The sequence below is a fragment of the Pongo pygmaeus genome, chromosome 10, assembly GCF_028885625.2.
Source record: "Pongo pygmaeus isolate AG05252 chromosome 10, NHGRI_mPonPyg2-v2.0_pri, whole genome shotgun sequence".
Classification (NCBI taxonomy): Eukaryota; Metazoa; Chordata; class Mammalia; order Primates; family Hominidae; genus Pongo; species Pongo pygmaeus.
Window position 1 is genome coordinate 102,579,447 of NC_072383.2, and position 20,366 is coordinate 102,599,812.

Genomic DNA, 20,366 nt, shown 5'->3' on the forward strand with positions numbered 1-20,366 from the left:
ACCAGCCATATGGCCAAGGCGAGAGTCAGTGGTCTAAGGATATGTACTGTGCCTACCAGGAAAAAAGAATTGGGAACACATTAATACGATCCTCCACACAGACCTATCTATTTTCTTTTCTTTTTTTTTTTTTTGAGAAAGGGTCTCACTCTGTTACCCAGGCTGGAGTGCAATGGCACAATGTCAGCTCACTGGAGCCTCCACCTCCCAGGCAGAAGTGATCCTCCCACCTCAACCTGTTTAACTTCTTAAGAAATTCTACCGAATTGTTTTCCAAACTGACTACACTATTTTACATTCCCACCAGCAATATATAAGAGTTTTACTTTCTCCACCTTGGCTAATACTCATTATTGTCTGTCTTTTTTATTGTTGCCATCCTAGTGGGAGTAAAGTAGTATCTCATTGTGGTTTTAATTTGCATTTCTCTAATGACTAATAGTGTTGGACATCTTTTCATGTGCTTTTTAGCCATTCATATATCTTTGGTGAAATTTCTATTCAAATATTGTGTCCGTTTTGAAATTGATAGTTTTCTTATTATTGAGTTATAACAATTCTTTATATATTCTGGATATAAGTTTTATGTTTTATTTTATTTTTTAATCAGAAATGTGATTTGGCCAGGCATAGTGGCTCACGCCTGTAATCCCAGTACTTTGGGAGGCTGAGGCCAGCAGATCACTTGACCCAGAAGTTTGAGACCAGCCTGGACAACATGGCAAGACCCTGTCTCTGCAAAACATTAGAAAATTAGCCAGGTGTAGTGGTATGTGCCTGTGGTCCCATCTACATGGGGGGCCAGAGCAGGAGGATTGCTTGAGCACAGGAGGCCAGGACTACAGTGAGCCATGTTTACATCAGTGCATTCCACCCAGGGCTACAGAACAAGACTCTGTCTCAAAAAAAAAAAAAAAAAAGTAAAATTTGTGCAAAAAGGCTTACTGGGATTTTGATAGGGATTTCATTGATTATATATCAGTTTGAGGAGAATCGCCATCTTAATAATATTGGGTCTGCCAATTCATGAACATGGGATGTTTCTCCATTTATTTAAATCTTTTAAATTTTCTCTCAGCAATATTTTGTAGTTTTCAATGTATGTGTTGCTCTTTCTAATTTTGATAAATGTATTCTTAAGTTTTTTATTCTTTTTGAGGATATTATGAATCGATTTGGTTTCTATTTTTTTTTTTTTTTTTTTTTTTGAGATGGAGTCTCACTCTGTCGCCCAGGCTGGAGTGCAGTGGCGCGAGCTCAGCTCACTGCAAGCTCCGCCTCCTGGGTTCATGCCATTCTCCTGCCTCAGCCTCCTGAGTAGCTGGCACTACAGGCGCCTGCCACCATGCCCAGCTAATTTTTTTTGTATTTTTAGTAGAGACTGGGTTTCACCATGTTAGCCAGGATGGTCTCGATCTCCTGACCTCGTGATCCGCCCACCTCAGCCTCTCAAAGTGCTGGGATTACGGGCGTGAGCCACCGCACCCGGCCGATTTGGTTTCTTAATTTCATTTCTGGATTGTTCATTGCTAGTATATAGAAACACAACCTTGGTTTTGTTATTTATCTTGTATCCTGTGACCTTGCTGAATTCATTTATTATTTCTAATATTTAAATGGATTTCAATTTTTTTATTATTGTTGATTCTTAGGAGTTCTTTACATATATATATTTTTATATGTTCCAAATATGTTTTCTAAGTCTTCTCTTTGCCTTTTTTTTTTTTTTGAGACGGAGTCTAGCTGTGTCACCCAGGCTGGAGTGCAGTGGCACGATCTCGGCTCACTGCAGCCTCCGCCTCATGGGTTCAAGCGATTCTCCTGCCTCAGCCTCCCGAGTAGCTGGGATTACAGGCTCCCACAACCATGCCCAGCTAATTTTTGTATTTTTAGGAGAGGCAGGGTTTCACTTTGTTGGCCAGGCTGGTCTCGAACTCCTGACCTCATGATCCGCCCGCCTCGGCCTCCCAAAGTGCTGGGATTACAAGCATAAGCCACCACGCCCAGCCCACTTTGCCTTTTTTAAAAAGGGTTTTCTGTTTAGTTTCATCATGTTTGACAATATTTTCTACTATGGCTTTCTGGTTTTGAATCTTGCTTTGAAAGACTCTCCTTCAGGAAAATTATAAAAATAAATTTTCTATATTTTCTTCTAGTTCATTCACAGTTTTGTTTCTGTTTAGAACATTAATGCATTTGTGATACACTTTTGTGACTAGTGTGAGGCTTTTTACTTCTTTTCCTAGTTGATTTTCAATTTTCCCAACACCATTTATTAAATAAGCCATTTTTTCTATTGATTTGAAATTCCATCTCTGTCTTATCTTAATTCTTGTACAAATATGTCTTTCTAGGCTTTCTAGACCAGGGGTTGCAAACTATATCCTGTGGGCCAAATGTGGCCTGCTGTCTTTTTTTATTAATAAAGTTTTATTGGAACACAGCCATCCCCATTCATTTTGTATTGCTGTTGGCAGCTTTCATGTTGAAACAGCACAGTTGAGTAGTTGCAATAGATTTTATGGCCTATGAAGCCTAAAATATTTACTGTCGGACCCTTACAGGAAACATTTGTTGATTCCTGCTCTAGACTCTATTCTGTTTCATTAATATATTTACCTTTCTATCATTAATTGTGGCATTTGCTATAGGTTGTTGGTATGTGATTTTAATAACATTAAGGACATTTTCTTTTCTTTTCTTTTCTTTTTGAGACGGAGCCTCACTCCGTCACCTGGGGCTGGAGTACAGTGGCATGATCACAGCTCTCTGCACCCTTGACCTCCTGGGCTCAGACAGTCCCCCTGCCTCAGCCTCTTGAGTAGCTAGCTGGGACCACAGGTGCATGCCACCATGCCCAGCTAATTTTAAAACTTTTTTTTTCTTTTTCTTTTTCATAGAGACAAGGTCTTTCCATGTTGCCCAGGCTGGTCTTGAACTCTTGGGCTCAAGTGATCCTCCTACCTTGGCCTCCCAAAGTGTTGGGATTACAGGCGTGAGCCGCCATGCCTGGCCAAAATGTTCTTAAATTTCCAGCTTACTAGTTTTATTTTTCTCTCTTTTTAACAAGAAATGTATATTGAGGTAGTTTAAATTCATTTTGGAGCTTACTGTGTCTCTCCTTTAATCCATGAATTTTGTGAATTATTTTAATTAATTAATTGAGGTTCTGAAATATGAGCCACCTTTTTATTCGTAGTTAAATCTCACTTTATTGTGTTACAGAATTCTTTTCTTTGCTGAATCACATTTCTAACATTTATTTATAATACCTATATTTATTAGTGATTTTGCCTGTATTGTCTTTATTTGGGGGAGTAGGGTGCTATTGTAATCTGATTTGAGTATCAGGATTATGGTATCCTTGAAAACGTAATCAGGGTTATGTTCTGAGGTCACGGAAAGCCCTCCATCTTTTATTATATTTAAATAACTTAATTCCTTGAATATTTAGTAGAAATTTTCCATATTTACCTGGGATTGGTATATGATCTTTGATTGCCTTTTCAATTTCTTCTATAAGTATTGATCTATTTAGGTTTTCAACCTTTCGTAATTTTTAGTAATTTTTTTGAGAAGTTACCCATTTATCTAGATTTTTAAATTTATTTCTAAAAGTTATAAGACAGCCAGGTGTGGTGGTACGCACCTATAGTCCCAGCTGCTTGGGAGTCTGAGACAGGAGGATCATCTGAACCCAGGCGTTTAAATCTAGCCTGGGCAATATAATGAGCCCGTCTGTAAAAATTTAAAAAAAAAATTATTTATTTAAAAATGTTTTAAAGTTATAAAGACAATTCTCTCTAACTTTAAAATCTCTATATCCGTTGTTGTATCTCTTTTCTTATCCCTACATGTTAGTTTTGTCTAATCAGACTTGCTAGTGATTTGTTATTTTATTTATTTCAAAGAGCCATTTTTTAGTTTTATTGACTGTCTGTTTTTCTTTTTAGTTTATTTTCTTTAACTCTTTAACTCTATTCCATTTCTTTCAACTTTTGTTCCTAACCTTTTTTTTTTTTTTTTTTTTTTTAGAGACAGGATCTCATTCTGTCACCCAGGCTAGAGGGTGGTGACACAATCATAGCTTACTGCAGCCTTGAACTCTTGGGTTCAAGCTATACTCCCACCTCAGCCTTCTGAGTAGCTAGGACTACAGGCACATGCAGCCATGCCTGGCTAAATTTTTAAGTTTTTTGTTGAGACAGGATCTTGCCATGTTGTCCAGGCTGGTCTTGAACTCCTGGCCTCAAGCAGTCCTCCTACCTCAGTCTCCCAAGGTGCTGGGATTACCCGCTTGAGCCATCACGCCCAGCATCTTTTAAACTTCGAGTAGTTTGAATGCTTTTTCTAACTTCTAATAATTTGAATGCTCATTAGTTCATTTTTTTTCAGTGTTATTTTCCTGTGATTATATCTTTGGCCGTGTCCCATAGGGTTTGATACATACTGCTTTTATTGTCATTGATTTCTATTTTCTCTTTAAAAGTAATTTGCTACAATTTTTTAAAGATCTCCAAGTGGAAAGTTTTGTTATTATTGCCAATATCTAGTTTTATTATATTGTGGTCAGGAAATGTGGTCTATAAAGATGTATTTGTGCCTATTTCACAGTCAATTTTTGTGATTCCATAGGTGCTCATTAAGACCATGAGTTCTTGACTGTGTACGAGGTTCTTTATCTATTAAATCAATGTTTTATGTATTTATTATTATTGATTTTAGAGATGTGTTCTTACTGTGTTGCTCAGGCTGGATAACTCCTAGGCTCAAGTAATCTTCCCACCTCAGCCTCCTGAGTAGCTGGGAGTACAGGCATGTGCCATTGCACCTGCCTCTATTAAATGAATGTTCAAAGCTATTCTATTTTGTGAGTCTAGGTCTTACCAACTTTTGAGTGACATGCTCAAGTCTCCCACTGTGATTGTGGATCTGTGTTTTGTTTCTTGTATATCTAATTTTCAACTTGTGTACATCGTTTTGTTGTAGATTTATCTTTTGTAAATGGGGCTAATAGCCAATATGAACTGGATAGCATACTGGCTGATGTCCATTCTCAACAGTTTAAGCCTATGCCACATTAGTTTTAGATAGTTTTAATATTATCCTTGATTTTCATAGCTTATACTTAGATTTGGGGTTCTTGTATTTTGTTTCCCCTGCATTCCTGCCCCCACCACCAACCCTGACCAGATTTTGTCTTATAATAGGGCAGTTTTATTCTGCCATTATATTTTGTATTTTGTTTCTTCTGCATTCCTGCCCCCACCACCAACCCTGACTAGATTTTGTCTTATAATAGGGCAGTTTTATTCTGCCCTTGTATTTTGTATTTTGTTTCCCCTGCATTCCAGCCCCCACCACCAACCCTGATCAGATTTTGTCTTATAATAGGGCAGTTTTATTCTGCCCTTGTATTTTGTGTTTTCCATCCACTCTGCTTTGTTGCCTTTCCTCCCTTTTCTTGCCTATGCCAGATTTTTTTAAGTTGTGATGAGGGAAAACATTTGCATATGTATATGTATATGTATATGTGTGTTCGTGTACGTGCATGTTTATACATCTGTGTCTGTGTCTGTGTGTGTGTGTGTATATATATGTTTATATAATTTTTATTTCCTGTTCTGTGAACTGTCAGTTTATATCTTTTTATCTGTGTCTATTGTGTGAGTGGTCATTATCTGGATTTTTAGGAAAATTTAACCTTTTTTTCTGCAACATGTACTAAACTTTTTAAGTTTGTCTTTTCTTCTTTTGACATTGTTTATGGTGGGGTTTTTTTGGTTTTTTTGTTTTTTTGTTTTTTCTTTTTTGTTTTTTGGTTTTTTTTGGGACGGAGTCTCGCTGTGTCACCCAGGCTGGACTGCAGCCATGTGATCTTGGCTCACTGCAACCTCCACCTCCCAGGTTCAAGTGATTCTCCTGCCTCAGCCTCCTGAGTAGCTGGGATTACAGGCACCCACCACCACGCCCAGCTAATTTTTTGTATTTTTAGTAGAGACGGGGTTTCACCATGTTGGCCAGGCTGGTCTTGAACTCCTGACCTCAGGTGATCTGCCCGCCTTGGCCTCCCAAACTGCTGAGATTGGGCATGAGCCACCGCGCCCGGCCCCTGGCCTGTTTTTTGTTTTTTTTTTAACTATCTTATTAACTGCTTTCTATATACTGTACTTTGCTTTTTTCCCCCATTTCTTTACTTTTTCCCTATTTATTATTTTTCTTTGACTGTTTCCCTCTAGTGATTTGAGAATTATATGTGCTAATTTTGTGCATACCTTAGTTGCTTGGAAATTAACACACATTTACAATGAAAATATCCTGTCATCCTTGGGAATAAATTACTGTCTTTTTTTTAACATTCTTTTGCCTACCTCCTTTTTCTGTATGTTCCATATATTTTTGAATCTTATTCCAGGTTATGATAAATATTAAAAATTAACTTTGTAGTAAGTTTTTCTTAGTGGTTATTTAGATCTCATAACCACAGATTTGAACATCAGTTTAGATGTAACCATAAATTACTACCATTTCTCTTACTCAAAGTATTATTTCTTTATTATTTATTTATGTATTTATTTTTGTTTTGAGATGCAGTCTCACTCTGTCTCCCAGGCTGGAGTGCAGTGGCGTGATCTCGGCTCACTGCAAGCTCTGCCTCCCGGGTTCATGCCATTCTCCTGCCTCAGCCTCCCGAGTAGCTGGGACTACAGGTGCCCACCACCACACCCGGCTAATTTTTTGTATTTTTGTTAGTAGAGACAGGGTTTCACCATGTTAGCTAGGATGGTCTCGATCTCCTGACTTCATGTTCCTCCCGCCTCAGCCTCCCAAAGTGCTGGATTACAGGCGTGAGTCACCGCGCCAGGCCTATTCAAAGTATTGTTAGATTTATTTTTCTTTTCCCTAGATAACATCCTAGAATTATTTTCCCCAAAACAATTATGTGGCTAAACTTTGAAGCTTTATATGTCCTGAAATGTTATAATTTTTGCCCTTACACTTAAATAATAATTTTGTAGGAAATAGATTTCTACAAAAGTCATTTTGCTCAAAACTTCAAAACATCCATGAAACTTAGTGCCACTTTCTAAAGTTACAAAGCTATGTAGGACATTGCTAAGACATTATAGTGAAAATTTTAAAAGTTACAAAGCAGCATTTTTAGTATGCCTCATTTATCCATATGTGTTTATCCATAGACAGAGGTGTCTTAAGGGATATTTACCAAAATATTTTCAATAGTGATTGTTCTGGTTATCTAGTGCCATACAGTAAACTGCCCCAAAATTTAATGATGCAGAATAATAACCATTTGATTATGTTCATGGATTCTGTGGGTCAGGAATTCAAATAGGCCACAGGAGGGATGGCTGGGACCTCAGCTGAGAAGGCTTGAAGGGGTTACTTCTGTGTCCGATGCCTCAACTGCGATGGCTAAAGGACAAACTCAGCTGGTTCTGTCACCCTACATACCTGCATATGGCCACCCAGATGGTAGTTTTATGGGAGTTGAACTTCTTACATGGTGGTTCAGGATTCCAAGAGTGAGTGTTCTAGTTAAGCCGTTTAGGCGTTCTGTGACCCAGCCTCAGAAGTCACATAGTGTGCTTTCACCATACCCTATTAATCAAAGCAGTCACAAACCAGCCCAGAATCAAGGGAAGGGAACATAGACCCAACTTCCTGATGGGAAGATTGTCAGAGGATTTGTAGCTATGTTTTAACACCAACAGTTGGCAAGTTGTCATTGATAAGAGTGTTGGCTAAATGATGACAGGAATTATTTTTAATCTCTTCTGCTCACTACTGAGCCCCAGAAGAGTGCCTGGTACATAGTAGTGTTTGATAAGTATGTATTGCATGAATGAGGTTTGGGGTTTCTGCTCCCCTAATGCCTTTCTGTACTATCTGAACTTTTCACAGTAAGCACATTTTATCTTTATAAATAGAAATAAAATGCAAATAAAGGGTATATATTATCTGAACGTTTTAATTTTTTCTATGATATCCTAGATATTTAAATGATTTTTATGAGTTGGAGCTACAGCATGGCTCTGGTGTTGTGGGTTGGAGCATTCCAGTGACTAAAGGGGTTGTGCCTTCTCCAAGAGAATCCCACACAGCTGTTATATATTGCAAAAAAGATTCTGGAAGTCCTAAAATGTATGTTTTTGGTGGAATGTGTGGTGCTCGCCTGGATGACCTATGGCAGCTTGACTTAGGTAAGTTTAACTTGATTCAGGCTCAGGAATAGGGCAAATTAAAAAATGCTTTGAAAAATATTATTGGTTGCAGTATTTATTGAGTTGTACTTAGATTTATAACCAGCACTTGTAGCCTCAGGGACAGCTTATGTGTGATATGAATGGTTGCTGATAAATCAGATTGAGAAAATGAATGTTTGGTTTATGATAGTAACTCTCTTGTGCGTTCTGTAAATAGGGTTACCGTATGTCCTGGTTTACCTGGGGTGATTCTGGTTTATGCTTATTGTCTTGTGTAATTATCAATAGTACAATACTCCCTTTCACTCTGAAAAATGTCCTGTTGGGGATGATAACTTTATACGGTTACCCTATCTACAGGAAATGTAGCATTAACAATGTTATTCATGGTCAGTAAAAAACCCTTAGGTAGTTCTCTCTAAAGGGATCCTAGGAATGAATGATTGGAGGGTAGTGTGCCTCTCACCTTTGACTATCTTCTGTCCAGTGTACTCTTACTTAAAATGGTAAAATCTCTAATATTGTTCTTAATTCACAATTGGTAGCACCCTAAGCACACTTATTTATTACAAATACAGTCATCCCTCGGTATCTGTGGAAGATTTATTCAGGACCTTCCCTGATACCAAAATCCATGGATGCTCAAGTCCCTGATATAAAATGGTGTAGTATTTGCATATTCTCCCATATACTTTAAATCATCTCCATTCGAGATTACTTGTAACACCTAATACAATGTAAATACCATATAAATGGTTGTTATACTGTATTGTTTAGGGAATAATGACAGAAAGAAAACATGTTCAATGCAGCCAAAGATTTTGTGAATATTTTCAATCTGTGGTTAGTTGAATCCATGGATGCAGGACCCATGGATACGGAGTTAACTGATAATGTTAACTGTACTAACATTAAGTGTAAATAAATTTCTGATTGGCAGTTTATGTAAGCTGGAAATGTTTAAGATAATGTTCAAATAACTGTTTTAAAATACTTTGTTTCATTTTGGTAAGTCCTTGTTTTATTTTTTAAAATTATGCAAGTTGAGGTAATCTACTGTTGTTAGATCAAGTTGCTAATATAATTATTTTTACTTTTAGAAACTATGTCATGGTCAAAACCAGAAACTAAAGGGACAGTGCCACTTCCACGAAGCCTTCATACAGCCAGTGTTATAGGAAACAAGTATGGTGGTTTTTTGTATTTTGCTTCTGTTTTTTTTTAAAAAAACAACTTAAGAAGCACACAAAGCAAGTAATGCTAGTAGTTTCTTGGAAATAGATTATGAAACTTAACAAAGTTTGATTGTGCTTACTGAAGCTAAAATAATTTGTCTGTAGGAGCTAAAATACTTAATGTGCCATTTTCTTATGCTCTCTCTTTTACTTCTTTGCATTCCTTATAATGCCTTGCCCAGAGTAGGCTTTATGTAAGTGTTAACCTGGGTGTTGCCAAACTAATCACCTAACTCACTGTTTCCTTTTTCGTATTTTTGGTAGTGCTTCATTTGTACTGAGGCATATGCTCTTAATGATTATGCTTTAGATGGCAATATAGAGTTGATGGTTAGAATACAAACTCTGTGACCAGATTGCCTAAATTCAAGACTCAGCTTTGGCACTTGTCCTGTATGACCTGGGGCAAGAAAATTTAATCTGTTTGTACCTCACTTTCCTTAAGTATACAATGTGGATTAAAGTAAAACTTACTTGACAAGGCTGTAATGAAGACTAAATGGATTAATACATATGAAATGCTTAGAACAGTTTCTGGTATGAAGTGAGCACTCCATAAATGTTGACTGTTACTACCATCAACAAATTCCCTTATTTGTGCAACATTGTGCCACAATTGGGAGTACTGTTTAATTAGAATTTAATGAAATATTTACTATTGCAGTAATATTAAATATTAAATGTAATAGTTTAGGAAATGACTGTTGTAATTTAGAACCTAGTTTTGTTTTTGTTTTTTTAAATTCAAAACCAAACAGGATGGTCTTTACATTTAAACAAAATCTTATACATTTTTTTAACTGAAGAGCCATTTTATAAAATGAAATTTTCCACTGAAACCCCAACATATAAAATGGATTTTAAAAAATAGAGCTCTGGCCAGGCGTGGTGGCTCATGCCTATAATCCCAGCACTTTGGGAGGCCAAGGTGGAAGGATGGCCTGAGCCCAGGAGGTTGAGTTTGCAGTGGACCGTTATCATGCCACTGTACTCTAGCCTGGGCAACAGAACAAGATCCTGTCTCAAAAAAAAAAATCTCTGGTTGGCATAAAAAAAAATAGATCTGGTTGACATCAGGTCACATGGGCCCTGATTTCTGCCTAATGAGCCTTTCTCTTCCAGCAGCCATCAGGCTTGTCTTAAGAACTCCTAGGGCCCTAAAGGAACACAGTTTAAAGTTTTTTTGTTTAAGTGATATCAATGACCAAAGTTATATGAAATTTAATCCTCTTCGGTTACTATATGCATACAATTTTAAATTTGACTTTGGATGTCACAGATCAATTGAGTATCTCTCTGAGGTACCCTTTGTATATTATAGGCAATATTGATTTTTAAATATATTATAGTTGAAATATTCTTCACTTTAAGTAACTTGCCAGAGAGAAATAATTGTGATTCTGTATTGCTTCATAAAATTGTAAACTCTTGAAAAAAGACCACTTTATTAATCTTCTTATTCCCATTACCTTGGCAATGGTAAGTGAATGAATAGTTCTGAAGCTCTGAGTCAACTGATAGGAAATTTTTCTATTCTTAGCACTTCAAATCCAAGAAGTAAAATGAAATAAGCTACTTTATGTTTTTGTTTTTTGTTGCTTAGGATGTACATTTTTGGTGGATGGGTCCCACATAAGGGGGAAAATACTGAGACTTCACCTCATGATTGTGAATGGAGATGTACCAGTTCATTTTCTTACCTAAATCTAGGTGAGTCTTTTAAGAGTTACTCATTGAATTAATCTTTATTAATAAGATAATTTTTGTAATTTTGTTAAGAACAAAAGATTAGTCATGGATATTTCTATCTTTTCAGATACAACAGAGTGGACCACCCTAGTATCAGATTCTCAGGAAGATAAAAAAAATTCAAGACCAAGACCAAGAGCTGGCCACTGCGCTGTTGCAATTGGCACTCGATTGTATTTTTGGAGTGGAAGAGATGGCTACAAAAAAGCACTGAATAGTCAAGTTTGCTGCAAGGATCTTTGGTATCTTGATACTGGTAGGTAAGAATATTTAACAAATAAACTTTTTCCTTTAGGTAAGCACTCAAATGTCTGCCTTTTGAGACTTACTGTAAATGCGACTGCCTCTGTTTCCCATAATTAAGTATGAATGGAAGAAACAATATGTGTAGTTATTCTCCACTCCTGAGAAGTATATAATTATCCTCTCCTTGAGTGTAGGCTGGATTTAAAGACTCCTTTGCAAAGAATAGAGTATGGAAACGGAAAATAGTAGCTTTACAGAAACTTGGCAATCAGGAGAAACCTGGCAAGCACTACCTTAATCAAGTGATCAAGGTTAATATCACTAGTGATAAGTTAGTATCATTTACTCCCTAATATCATGTGATAAGTGAAAGTACCTCGGTAGTATTCCCAAATCCATAACCTCAGCCTAACTATGAGAAAATATCAACAAGCCCAAACTGAGGGACATTCTAGATCTTCTACAAAGAATATGTGAGCAGTACTATTCAGAAGTTTCAAAGTGAAGGAAAACAAGGAAAGACAAATAATCAAAAAGCGGAGGAGACGAAGGAGACATTACAACTGAATGTGATATTGTGTTCCAGATTGGATCCTGGAACAAAAAAAGACATTAATTGAAAAACTGGTGAAATCTGAGTTGTCTATAGTTGAGTTAATAGTATTAAACCAATAATTTCTTAGTTTTAACAAATGTGGTAATATTAGGGGAAGCTGGAGAAAAGGGAAAGCTGGGGTCAGGGGGTTATGGCAATGCTGTACTATCTTTGCAACTTTTCTGCAAATCTAAAATTATTTTAAAATAAAAGATTTTTAAAAAATATATTAGAGGCTGGGTGCAGTGGCTCACACCTGTAATCCTAGCACTTTGGGAAGCTGAGGCAGGAGGATTGCTTGGGGCCATGAGTTCAAGACAAGCCTGGGCAACATAGTGAGACCCTCATCTCTACCAAACAAAAAATTAGCCAGGTACAGTGGCTCACACCTATAGTCCCAGCTTCTTGGGAGGCTGAGGCAAGAGGATTACTTGAGCCCAGGGGTCTGAGTCTGCCTACAGTGAGCTCTGATTGCCCCACTGCACTCCAGCCTGGGTATCAGAGCAAGACCCCGTCTCTAAAGGGGGAAAAAATTATTAAAACACCAAAATTTTTAAAAAGTGTACCTCACATCGATTTTTAATAAATACTGATTGACAGCTGCGTAGCAGGAATTGTTCTAAATGCTGAGAATATAGCAGTGAACAAGACTGATAGTGCCCCTGCTCTCACAAAGAACTTACATTCTAAGGGGTTACAACAGCAAGGAGATAATGAGCAATAGTGAAACAGGTTAACAAAATAAGTTCAGTTTCTGTTAATCATGTGAATACATGAGATAGTGGTGTTAGGTATGGGGCATGGGAGTGGTGGCTGCTTCAGGGTGGGTAGTCAAAAAAGGCTTCTGTGGTGAGATGACATGGGATGTGATTCGAATGGTGAGAAGGAGCTACCCACATAAAAAGGCCAGAGAAACCACTGCAGGAAGAGGGAACAGCACATACAAGGAGTCTGAGATGGGAATACTTGGCGTGTTTGGTAACAGATTTGAGCTGGGTAAACAAAGAGGAAAGTGTAGGAATGGAGGTTAGAGAGATGACCACAGGACATAGGGCCTTGAATGTGGTGTTAGAATTTCTAAGTTATTTTTAAAGTACAGTGGGAAGTTTTGTGTAAGTTTGAAGGAGAGATGTGACACATTCTGATGTACATTTTGGAATGGTCACTGGCAGTTGTATGGAAAATGAATTGTAGGTGCACACTGCAAGACAAGTTAGAAATCTCTTGCAGTAGTCAAAAAAGTATTTTAGACTATAGTGGTGACAATGGAGGAGGGGTGGACTGGATAAATTCAGGATATATTTTGGAGTTCTTGTTGACAGAACTGGTTGATAATTTGTGTGGCAAGTGACAGGGAAGAATGGAGGATGAAGTTTTTAGCTTGAATTTTACTGAGATAGGGAAGATTGAAAGAAAACAGCATTGTGGAGAAAATCAAGAGTTCCATTTAGACCATGCTAAGTTTGAAATAAGATCAAGCAGGCATTTGAATAAATAGATGAATCTAGTGGCCATTAGAGAAATTAGATCTGGAGATATAATGTGTGATGTTATATGAGAAAAACAGATTATAAAACATATAATGACTCCAGTGTTTTCAAAATTATAAATAGAAAACTTGGAAGGACACACACCAAAGCATTATCTGAGAGCTGAGATTATACATTTTCTTCAGAGCTTTTCTGTCATTACTTATCTGTATTTTCTACAGTAGCATGTATTGTTTTTGTAATGTAAAAAGAGTTTAATTTTAAAATTAAGATGGTTGAAAAAATAATGAAACGAGAGTAAATGCTTTCTGTGGAAGAAGCATATACTAGCAAGCAAGAAAAAAAATATAGAAAATTCAACTTACTGGTTCATCTTTGAAATTGGAAATTATTAACTAAAGTCTAAGGATAAGCTTCAGTCTCTGAAATTGGATGAAAAAAATGTGTATGACTGAATTTTTCTCTGTAGGGATTATATCACTTTGCACAGATTCTCTAAGGGATCTGTGACTTAAAAAGATAAAAAAAAATTGGATTTGAATGGACTGTTTTTCTATAAACCTTTTCATAATGAGCTTTAGATATCAGTATTCTTCTAAAAGTAATCATGGCCACGATCATAAGGGCAAAATATAGATTTTGCTTTTCCTCTTGGTAAGTTAGCATCGGTTTTGGTGGAAGAGGGGGCTCATCTTGTTTTTTTTTCTTTTTTTCACTTTTAGTTAAACTTTGTGCATTTGATAGCAATGTAAAAGAGTAATAGAATTCCATGAGGCTTTCTATGAAAAATCACAGTTCTTTGCTCGCACCTTTCCTCATTTTACTTGCTTTACAAGCATTTATTTGTTCTTAACTCTGTTAAATGATTCTTTACTTCCATATCTCTGTATCACATGCATATATTGTTACTTTGATGTATTTTTTTTTTTCATTTAGGCAATAATGCGCTCACTTTCTGCTATGGAAGTTAAGGATTTATCTCTTCCTCCCACCATTTCTGTTTTTTCTTTTTTGAGACGGAGTCCCACTCTGCTGCCCAGGCTGGAGTGCAGTGATGTGATCTCGGCTCACTGCTACCTCCACCTCCCAGATTCAAGTGATTCTCCTGCCTCAGCCTTCTGAGTACCTGGAATTACAGGCGCCAGCCACCACGCCTGGCTAATTTTCGTATTTTTAGTAGAGACGGGGTTTCACCATGTTGGCCAGGCTGGTCTGGAACTCCTGACTTCAGGTGATCCACCTGCCTCGGCCTCCCAAAAGTGCAGGGATTACAGGCATGAACCACCATGCCCAGCTGGTAGTACAAGTCTTGATAAGGGGGTATTAACTTCAGAGAAGTTATGCTTTTGTAAAATATCATGTCCAAGTTATCTTTGCTAACATTAACAGAATTGCTAAAATGTGTGCTGTTGGCTGAAAATTGGCTCATAAAATTAAAGAATATTAGAACTTCTAAGAAAGATAAAATAATGTAGCTTTAATACTTGACTCCCCTTGCCTCTCCCCAGCCTCCCTGCAAAAACCTTCTAGGATTCCCAGCTTCCCCCAAAAAAACTCCTTCTAGGATTAAACACATTTCCGAATCTGAAGTCTCGTATAGTTTGGTAGTTTCGTACTGGATTGTTTTGTTTATAGATATATTTGTCTAAGAAAATAAATAAATAAATAAATAGAATAAGAACCCGAAACTATTTTTATTTGACCTACTATAGCTGTGTTTATCTGAGTAAACTTTCCCTGTCTTGGTAAGCAGATGAAATGTTCATTGCTGATGTTTTCAAAGCTCCGGTCCACACAAACTATATTGGCAAACCATTTATACACTGGAAACTTAAATGTATAATATCATGATTGTTCTATAGAGAAACCACCAGCACCATCTCAAGTACAGCTGATCAAAGCCACTACCAACTCCTTTCATGTCAAGTGGGATGAAGTGTCTACGGTTGAGGGCTATCTTTTGCAGTTGAGTACGGACTTGCCATACCAAGCTGCATCATCAGATTCTTCAGCAGCACCAAATATGCAAGGTAACATAATTTTCATGCTTAAAGTATGTGTGCTCACATGCTTTTAAAAATATGTACTGCAGGCAAGGCATGGTGGCTCACGCATGTAATCCCAGCACTTTGGGAGGCTGAGGCAGGTGGATCACCTGAGGTCAGGAGTTTGAGACCAGCCTGGTCAACATGGTAAAACCCCATCTCTACTAAAAATACAAAAATTAGCGGGTATGGTGGTGCACACCTGTAATCCCAGCTACTCGGGAGGCTGAAGCAAAAGTGTCACTTGAACCCAGGTGGTGGAGGTTGCGGTGAGCTGAGATCATGCCACTGCACTCCAGCCTGAGCAACAAGTGAGACTCTGTCTTAAAAAAAAAAAAAAATTCACACACGCACACACGCACACATATACTGCAGTACGTGTGTGTGTGTGTGTGTGTGTGTATACACACTGCAGAAAAGTCTGTGATTAGGTTTGGTTTAAGAAATTTTATGACATTAGGTCCATGCCTGATAATTCAAATACGTTGTATTTCAGTTCTAAAACTTGGCTGTCTTACCATTATGATGTAGTAGAACACATAGACACGTAGGATAGATTGTGTTTTCTGCAGTTCATTTTTATGTACTTTCCTAAATTGACATATTACTTGACTTCAGCAGATGGCTTTAATTTGCTTTTATAAATATCTTAGCTTTTTTCAAAAGTATTTTTAACTAAATAGGCCTTGGAAGTAAAAGCAAACACAAATTTTGCACATTTTTCCAGAGAGGATTTCAGTCAACTTAAGCAAACTATTAAGAAAACATATAACCTTTGGTAAAGATACTACTTTTTAAACTTTAATATGTAACTTTAAAAATATTTAATTATATTTTATTGAAGCTAATTAAGAGCATATCAGTCTGAACCTTTCTCATTCCTGCAGGAGTCAGGATGGACCCTCACAGACAAGGCAGTAATAACATCATTCCTAACAGTGTAAGTAAAAAAGTGTGTGAAGGTAATTGGATGTTTATGGTTATAGTCTCAATTTTTATTCAGATATTTAGCATACTACTACTCTAGAAGAGGGGTCCTTAATCCTGCCTGCACTTGAGAGTTATCTCTGAGGTAAACAAACAAACAAACAAACACAGATTCCCAAGCTCTTTCTCAAATCTAGTGAAGCAGAATCTTTAGGAAAATGCCCAGGCAGCTCTGTTTTTGAAGAAAGCTTCACAGGTCACTGTGACAGAAGCCTGAATTGAAAACCCCAGGCCAAGAGAAGCCTAGCTGCATTACACAGAGCATCAGACTAATTGAATGTAATGTGTACTTATGTGTTTATTATTTTGTCATTTCTAAATGTCACACAAACATACATCTAAAGATGTACTTTAAAAATATGTATAAAATATTTTCTTTACTATGTATTTTGTTTACTGAAAAATATCAGTTACTAAATTGAACACTTGTGAGGTTATTTCTTGTTTATGAAGTGCATCACAGTAGGTCTTGGTAGAGACTAATGAATATGCTTACTAAGATTCTTTATTTTTATTTGGTAAACTGCCATCTACCTCAGTAGACTGTTTTCAAGGAAAATGATGTAGGTATTGGCTCATATGTTCTGAGTATGACTGAAGACCAGTAAAGGCATAGGTCCGGAAGTATATCATGTCATAGTATGTCAGGAAGGGGTTATTGCAAGTAAAGCTCATACAGTTTTTAAGTAGCCTGTCATATTAGACATAATATTTCTATTATATATATTCCTATGTTATATGTTTATTATATACTATATATGTGTATATATGTGTGTGTGTGTGTATCACAAATTTAGATGATACTGTAAAGCTTATGATGAAGAGCAGTACTTTCCTACCCTGTCCCTACCTGCTCTTGATTTCTGTTCCCTAGAAGCAACTACTTTAAACTATTGTAGCTTTCTTTTGGTATCTAACTATGCACGGTTGTCCTTCTGTATCTGCAGGGCTTTGGTTTCAGGACCCACCCCCCGCAGTCCCCTCGATATTCAAGTCTCGCAGTTGGCCCTGTGGAACCTGCAAATGCGAAAACTCGGCCCTTTGTATCCACAGTTTTTGCATCCTGCGAATACTGTATTTTCCATATGTGTTTGGTTGAGGATGTGGAACCCACAGATATGGAGGACCAACTGTATTTATTAAAAATAATCCACGGCCAGGTGCGGTGGCTCACACCTGTAATCCCAGCACTTTGGGAGGCCAAAGCAGGCGGATCACGAGGTCAGGAGATCGAGACCATCCTGACTAACATGGTGAAACCCCGTCTCTCCTTAAAAAAAATACAAAAAATTAGCCGGGCATGGTGGCAGGTGCCTGTAGTCCCAGCTACTTGGGAGGCTGAGGCAGGAGAATGGTGTGAACCCAGGAGGCGGAGCTTATAGTGAGCCGAGATTGTGCCACTGCATTCCAGCCTGGGTGACCGAGCAAGACTCCATCTCAAAAAATAAATAAATAATCACACAGAAATGAACCTTACAGTTCAAACTCACGTTGTTGAAGGGTCTACTTTTAGATCAATTGTCTTCAATTATGAAAGATGACAATTTAATGATCTCTTACAATTCTGCCTCATCCCCTCCTTTCCTGTTCCCACATCCTTCACATATTTTTAGTAGAATTATGACTTGATGTTTACACTATGATGGTGAAATAGTTGCAGGTGAGCCATGTAATGTGCTATGATAATTACTCCTTTTTCATGCAACTTTGTTTTTCCTGGCATTAACTGCCTCACTTTTTCACTTGCTTAGTTTTCTTCTTGTCTATCATTAATTCATACTCAAATTTTCTAAAAAATTATAAAACTTAAGATATTTGGACATAAAGGTAGTTTCTTTTTTCCCCCCTTGGAACCATTCCTCCTGGAGCCCCCTGTCCTTATGTACTGGTTCTTCTCTAGGCCTGCTGCACAGCTGTCACCTTAGAACTAACTTCTCTCTGTTTCATAATAGGAATTTATCTCTTTCCTGTGTTACAGCCCATATTTCTTGACCTTATTTCTTCCTCTTTCTTTGTGTTTTCCTTTATTTCGTTGCAACCCCCTGAGAAGTGGGCTTTTTTGAGATCTTGCATATCTGAAAATGTCTTTAGCCTATTTAACTGATAGTTTGGCTGGCTTATAGAATCCTATATTGGAAGTTTTTCCCTCAGAAATTTATAGCATTTTTTCTAGTGTCTTTTAGCATTCGGTGTTGGTATTGAAAAGTGTGATGCCATTTGGATTCCTGATCCTTTATATATGACCTAATTTTTTATCTTTTTATCCCCAGTATTCTGAAATTTCAACAATGGTGTGCCTTAGAGTGTATGTCTTCATTTGGTGTGCCTCACCCAGGGGACCCAATTGCTCTGGAAACTCATGACCTTCATTACTGATGATTTCTTCCCTCAATTTCTTTTCATTTTTTTTTAATAAACTAGTCCTCTAATTTTGCTTTTTATCTTCTATTTTCTCTGTGTATTCCAATTTTTACATTTTAAATATATCCAACCACATTTTTAATTTCTAAAAGCCTCATTTTATTCTTTATTTCTGTTATAGCACCCTATTCTTGTTTCATAAATACAATATCTTTCCTTCTCTCTTGAAGAATTATACTTCAAAAAATTTTGGAGTTTTAGTCTGCTCTTCGTTATATTTCTTTTTTTCAAGCTCCTTTTTATTTTTTAATGTGTTTTAACCTTGGACTTCCACATTAGAGGTTGTCATCAACTGTCTGGTGATGCTTGGCTGTCCCTTTTTGTTTAAAGTGAGGCTTTAAAAAAGCCTGGAAGGCCTATGCATGTGGGTGTGGCTTGTTGCTTAGTAAACCTTAACAAGAGTAAGTGGGCGGGGACCAACAAATGTCAGTATCAGTGGGTCTTTTTTCTTAGACCAATTGGTTTCCCCTAAGAATTCTCCAACCTCTTGCTTAGGGATTATGAGCCTGGCTGTCAGAATTCTGGGAGCTTAGTAAGGGGATTGGAGGGAAGGTATCTTTTTGTTCAGCATTTAGACTTTCATTTAATTCCTATTTTCAGTATGGGTGCCACTCCCCATACTTGTATCATCCTCATACTTGTATCACTTGAGCAATACCGTAGCGTAGTCTAGAGACTCACATTTCAACCTTTCTACCTATTTCCCATCTTCAGCTAGAATGGAGGAGAGGAATTTCTCTGGCTTGGTATGCTGGGAGAGCAGAACTAGGGCTACAGCCCTTCTTAAACAGGCTTCTGTGTGACAAGCCTCCAGCATTTCCTTGTACTCTGTACCTCTGCCACCACTGACTGCCCTGGGCCCTGGGGCACAAACGGGCCACATCTTAGTGACTTTCCACTTAGGAGAAGGCTCTTAGCTCCAGCTTTTCTGTTTTATATCTTATCTATTATTCTCTCTTCTGCCATTCTCTTTTTTCTTAAAAGGTTATAGCTTCATACTTTCAAAAATTCCTTTTTTGTCATTTGAATTGGGTTTTGGAGAAATCTCCTGAAGAGCAAATGTGTTTAATCTATCGTGTTTAATGAAAATTCTCAAGATTTATTTATACTTATTTTATAAAATTCTCATTAGACTGAGTGTCTGATTTTAAGCAAAAAGCACATTCGAGATGTAAGAATTTTGGAATGAAATAAACCAAATTCGAATTCTAGCTGTTACTTACTGGCTACCTGACTGTAGGTGTATTACTTCAGTTCTGTGAGTATCATTTTCTTCATCTATAAAAAAAGGGTCAAGTTATCTTACTGATAGGATTCTTGTGAAGATTAAGTAAGATACAGAGTTTATGGATATATATAGTACACTGCCTGCC

At 37.3% G+C, this 20,366-nt stretch overlaps 1 protein-coding gene across 3 annotated transcripts in view; it reads left to right on the forward strand.

Moving 5' to 3' along the window:
* Positions 1 to 20,366, forward strand: part of HCFC2 (host cell factor C2) — a 41,899-nt gene that overhangs the window by 6,926 nt on the left and 14,607 nt on the right. For all 3 annotated transcript variants that reach the window (XR_008492949.2, XM_054444181.2, XM_054444183.2), the window contains exons 4-9: positions 8,014 to 8,222; positions 9,326 to 9,410; positions 11,064 to 11,170; positions 11,277 to 11,465; positions 15,403 to 15,570; positions 16,473 to 16,525. Coding sequence is in view for 2 of the 3 variants with exons in the window: in XM_054444181.2 (XP_054300156.1) it covers positions 8,014 to 8,222; positions 9,326 to 9,410; positions 11,064 to 11,170; positions 11,277 to 11,465; positions 15,403 to 15,570; positions 16,473 to 16,525 (811 nt within the window). In the remaining variant the exon portion in view is untranslated. The remainder of the gene's footprint in view (positions 1 to 8,013; positions 8,223 to 9,325; positions 9,411 to 11,063; positions 11,171 to 11,276; positions 11,466 to 15,402; positions 15,571 to 16,472; positions 16,526 to 20,366) is intronic.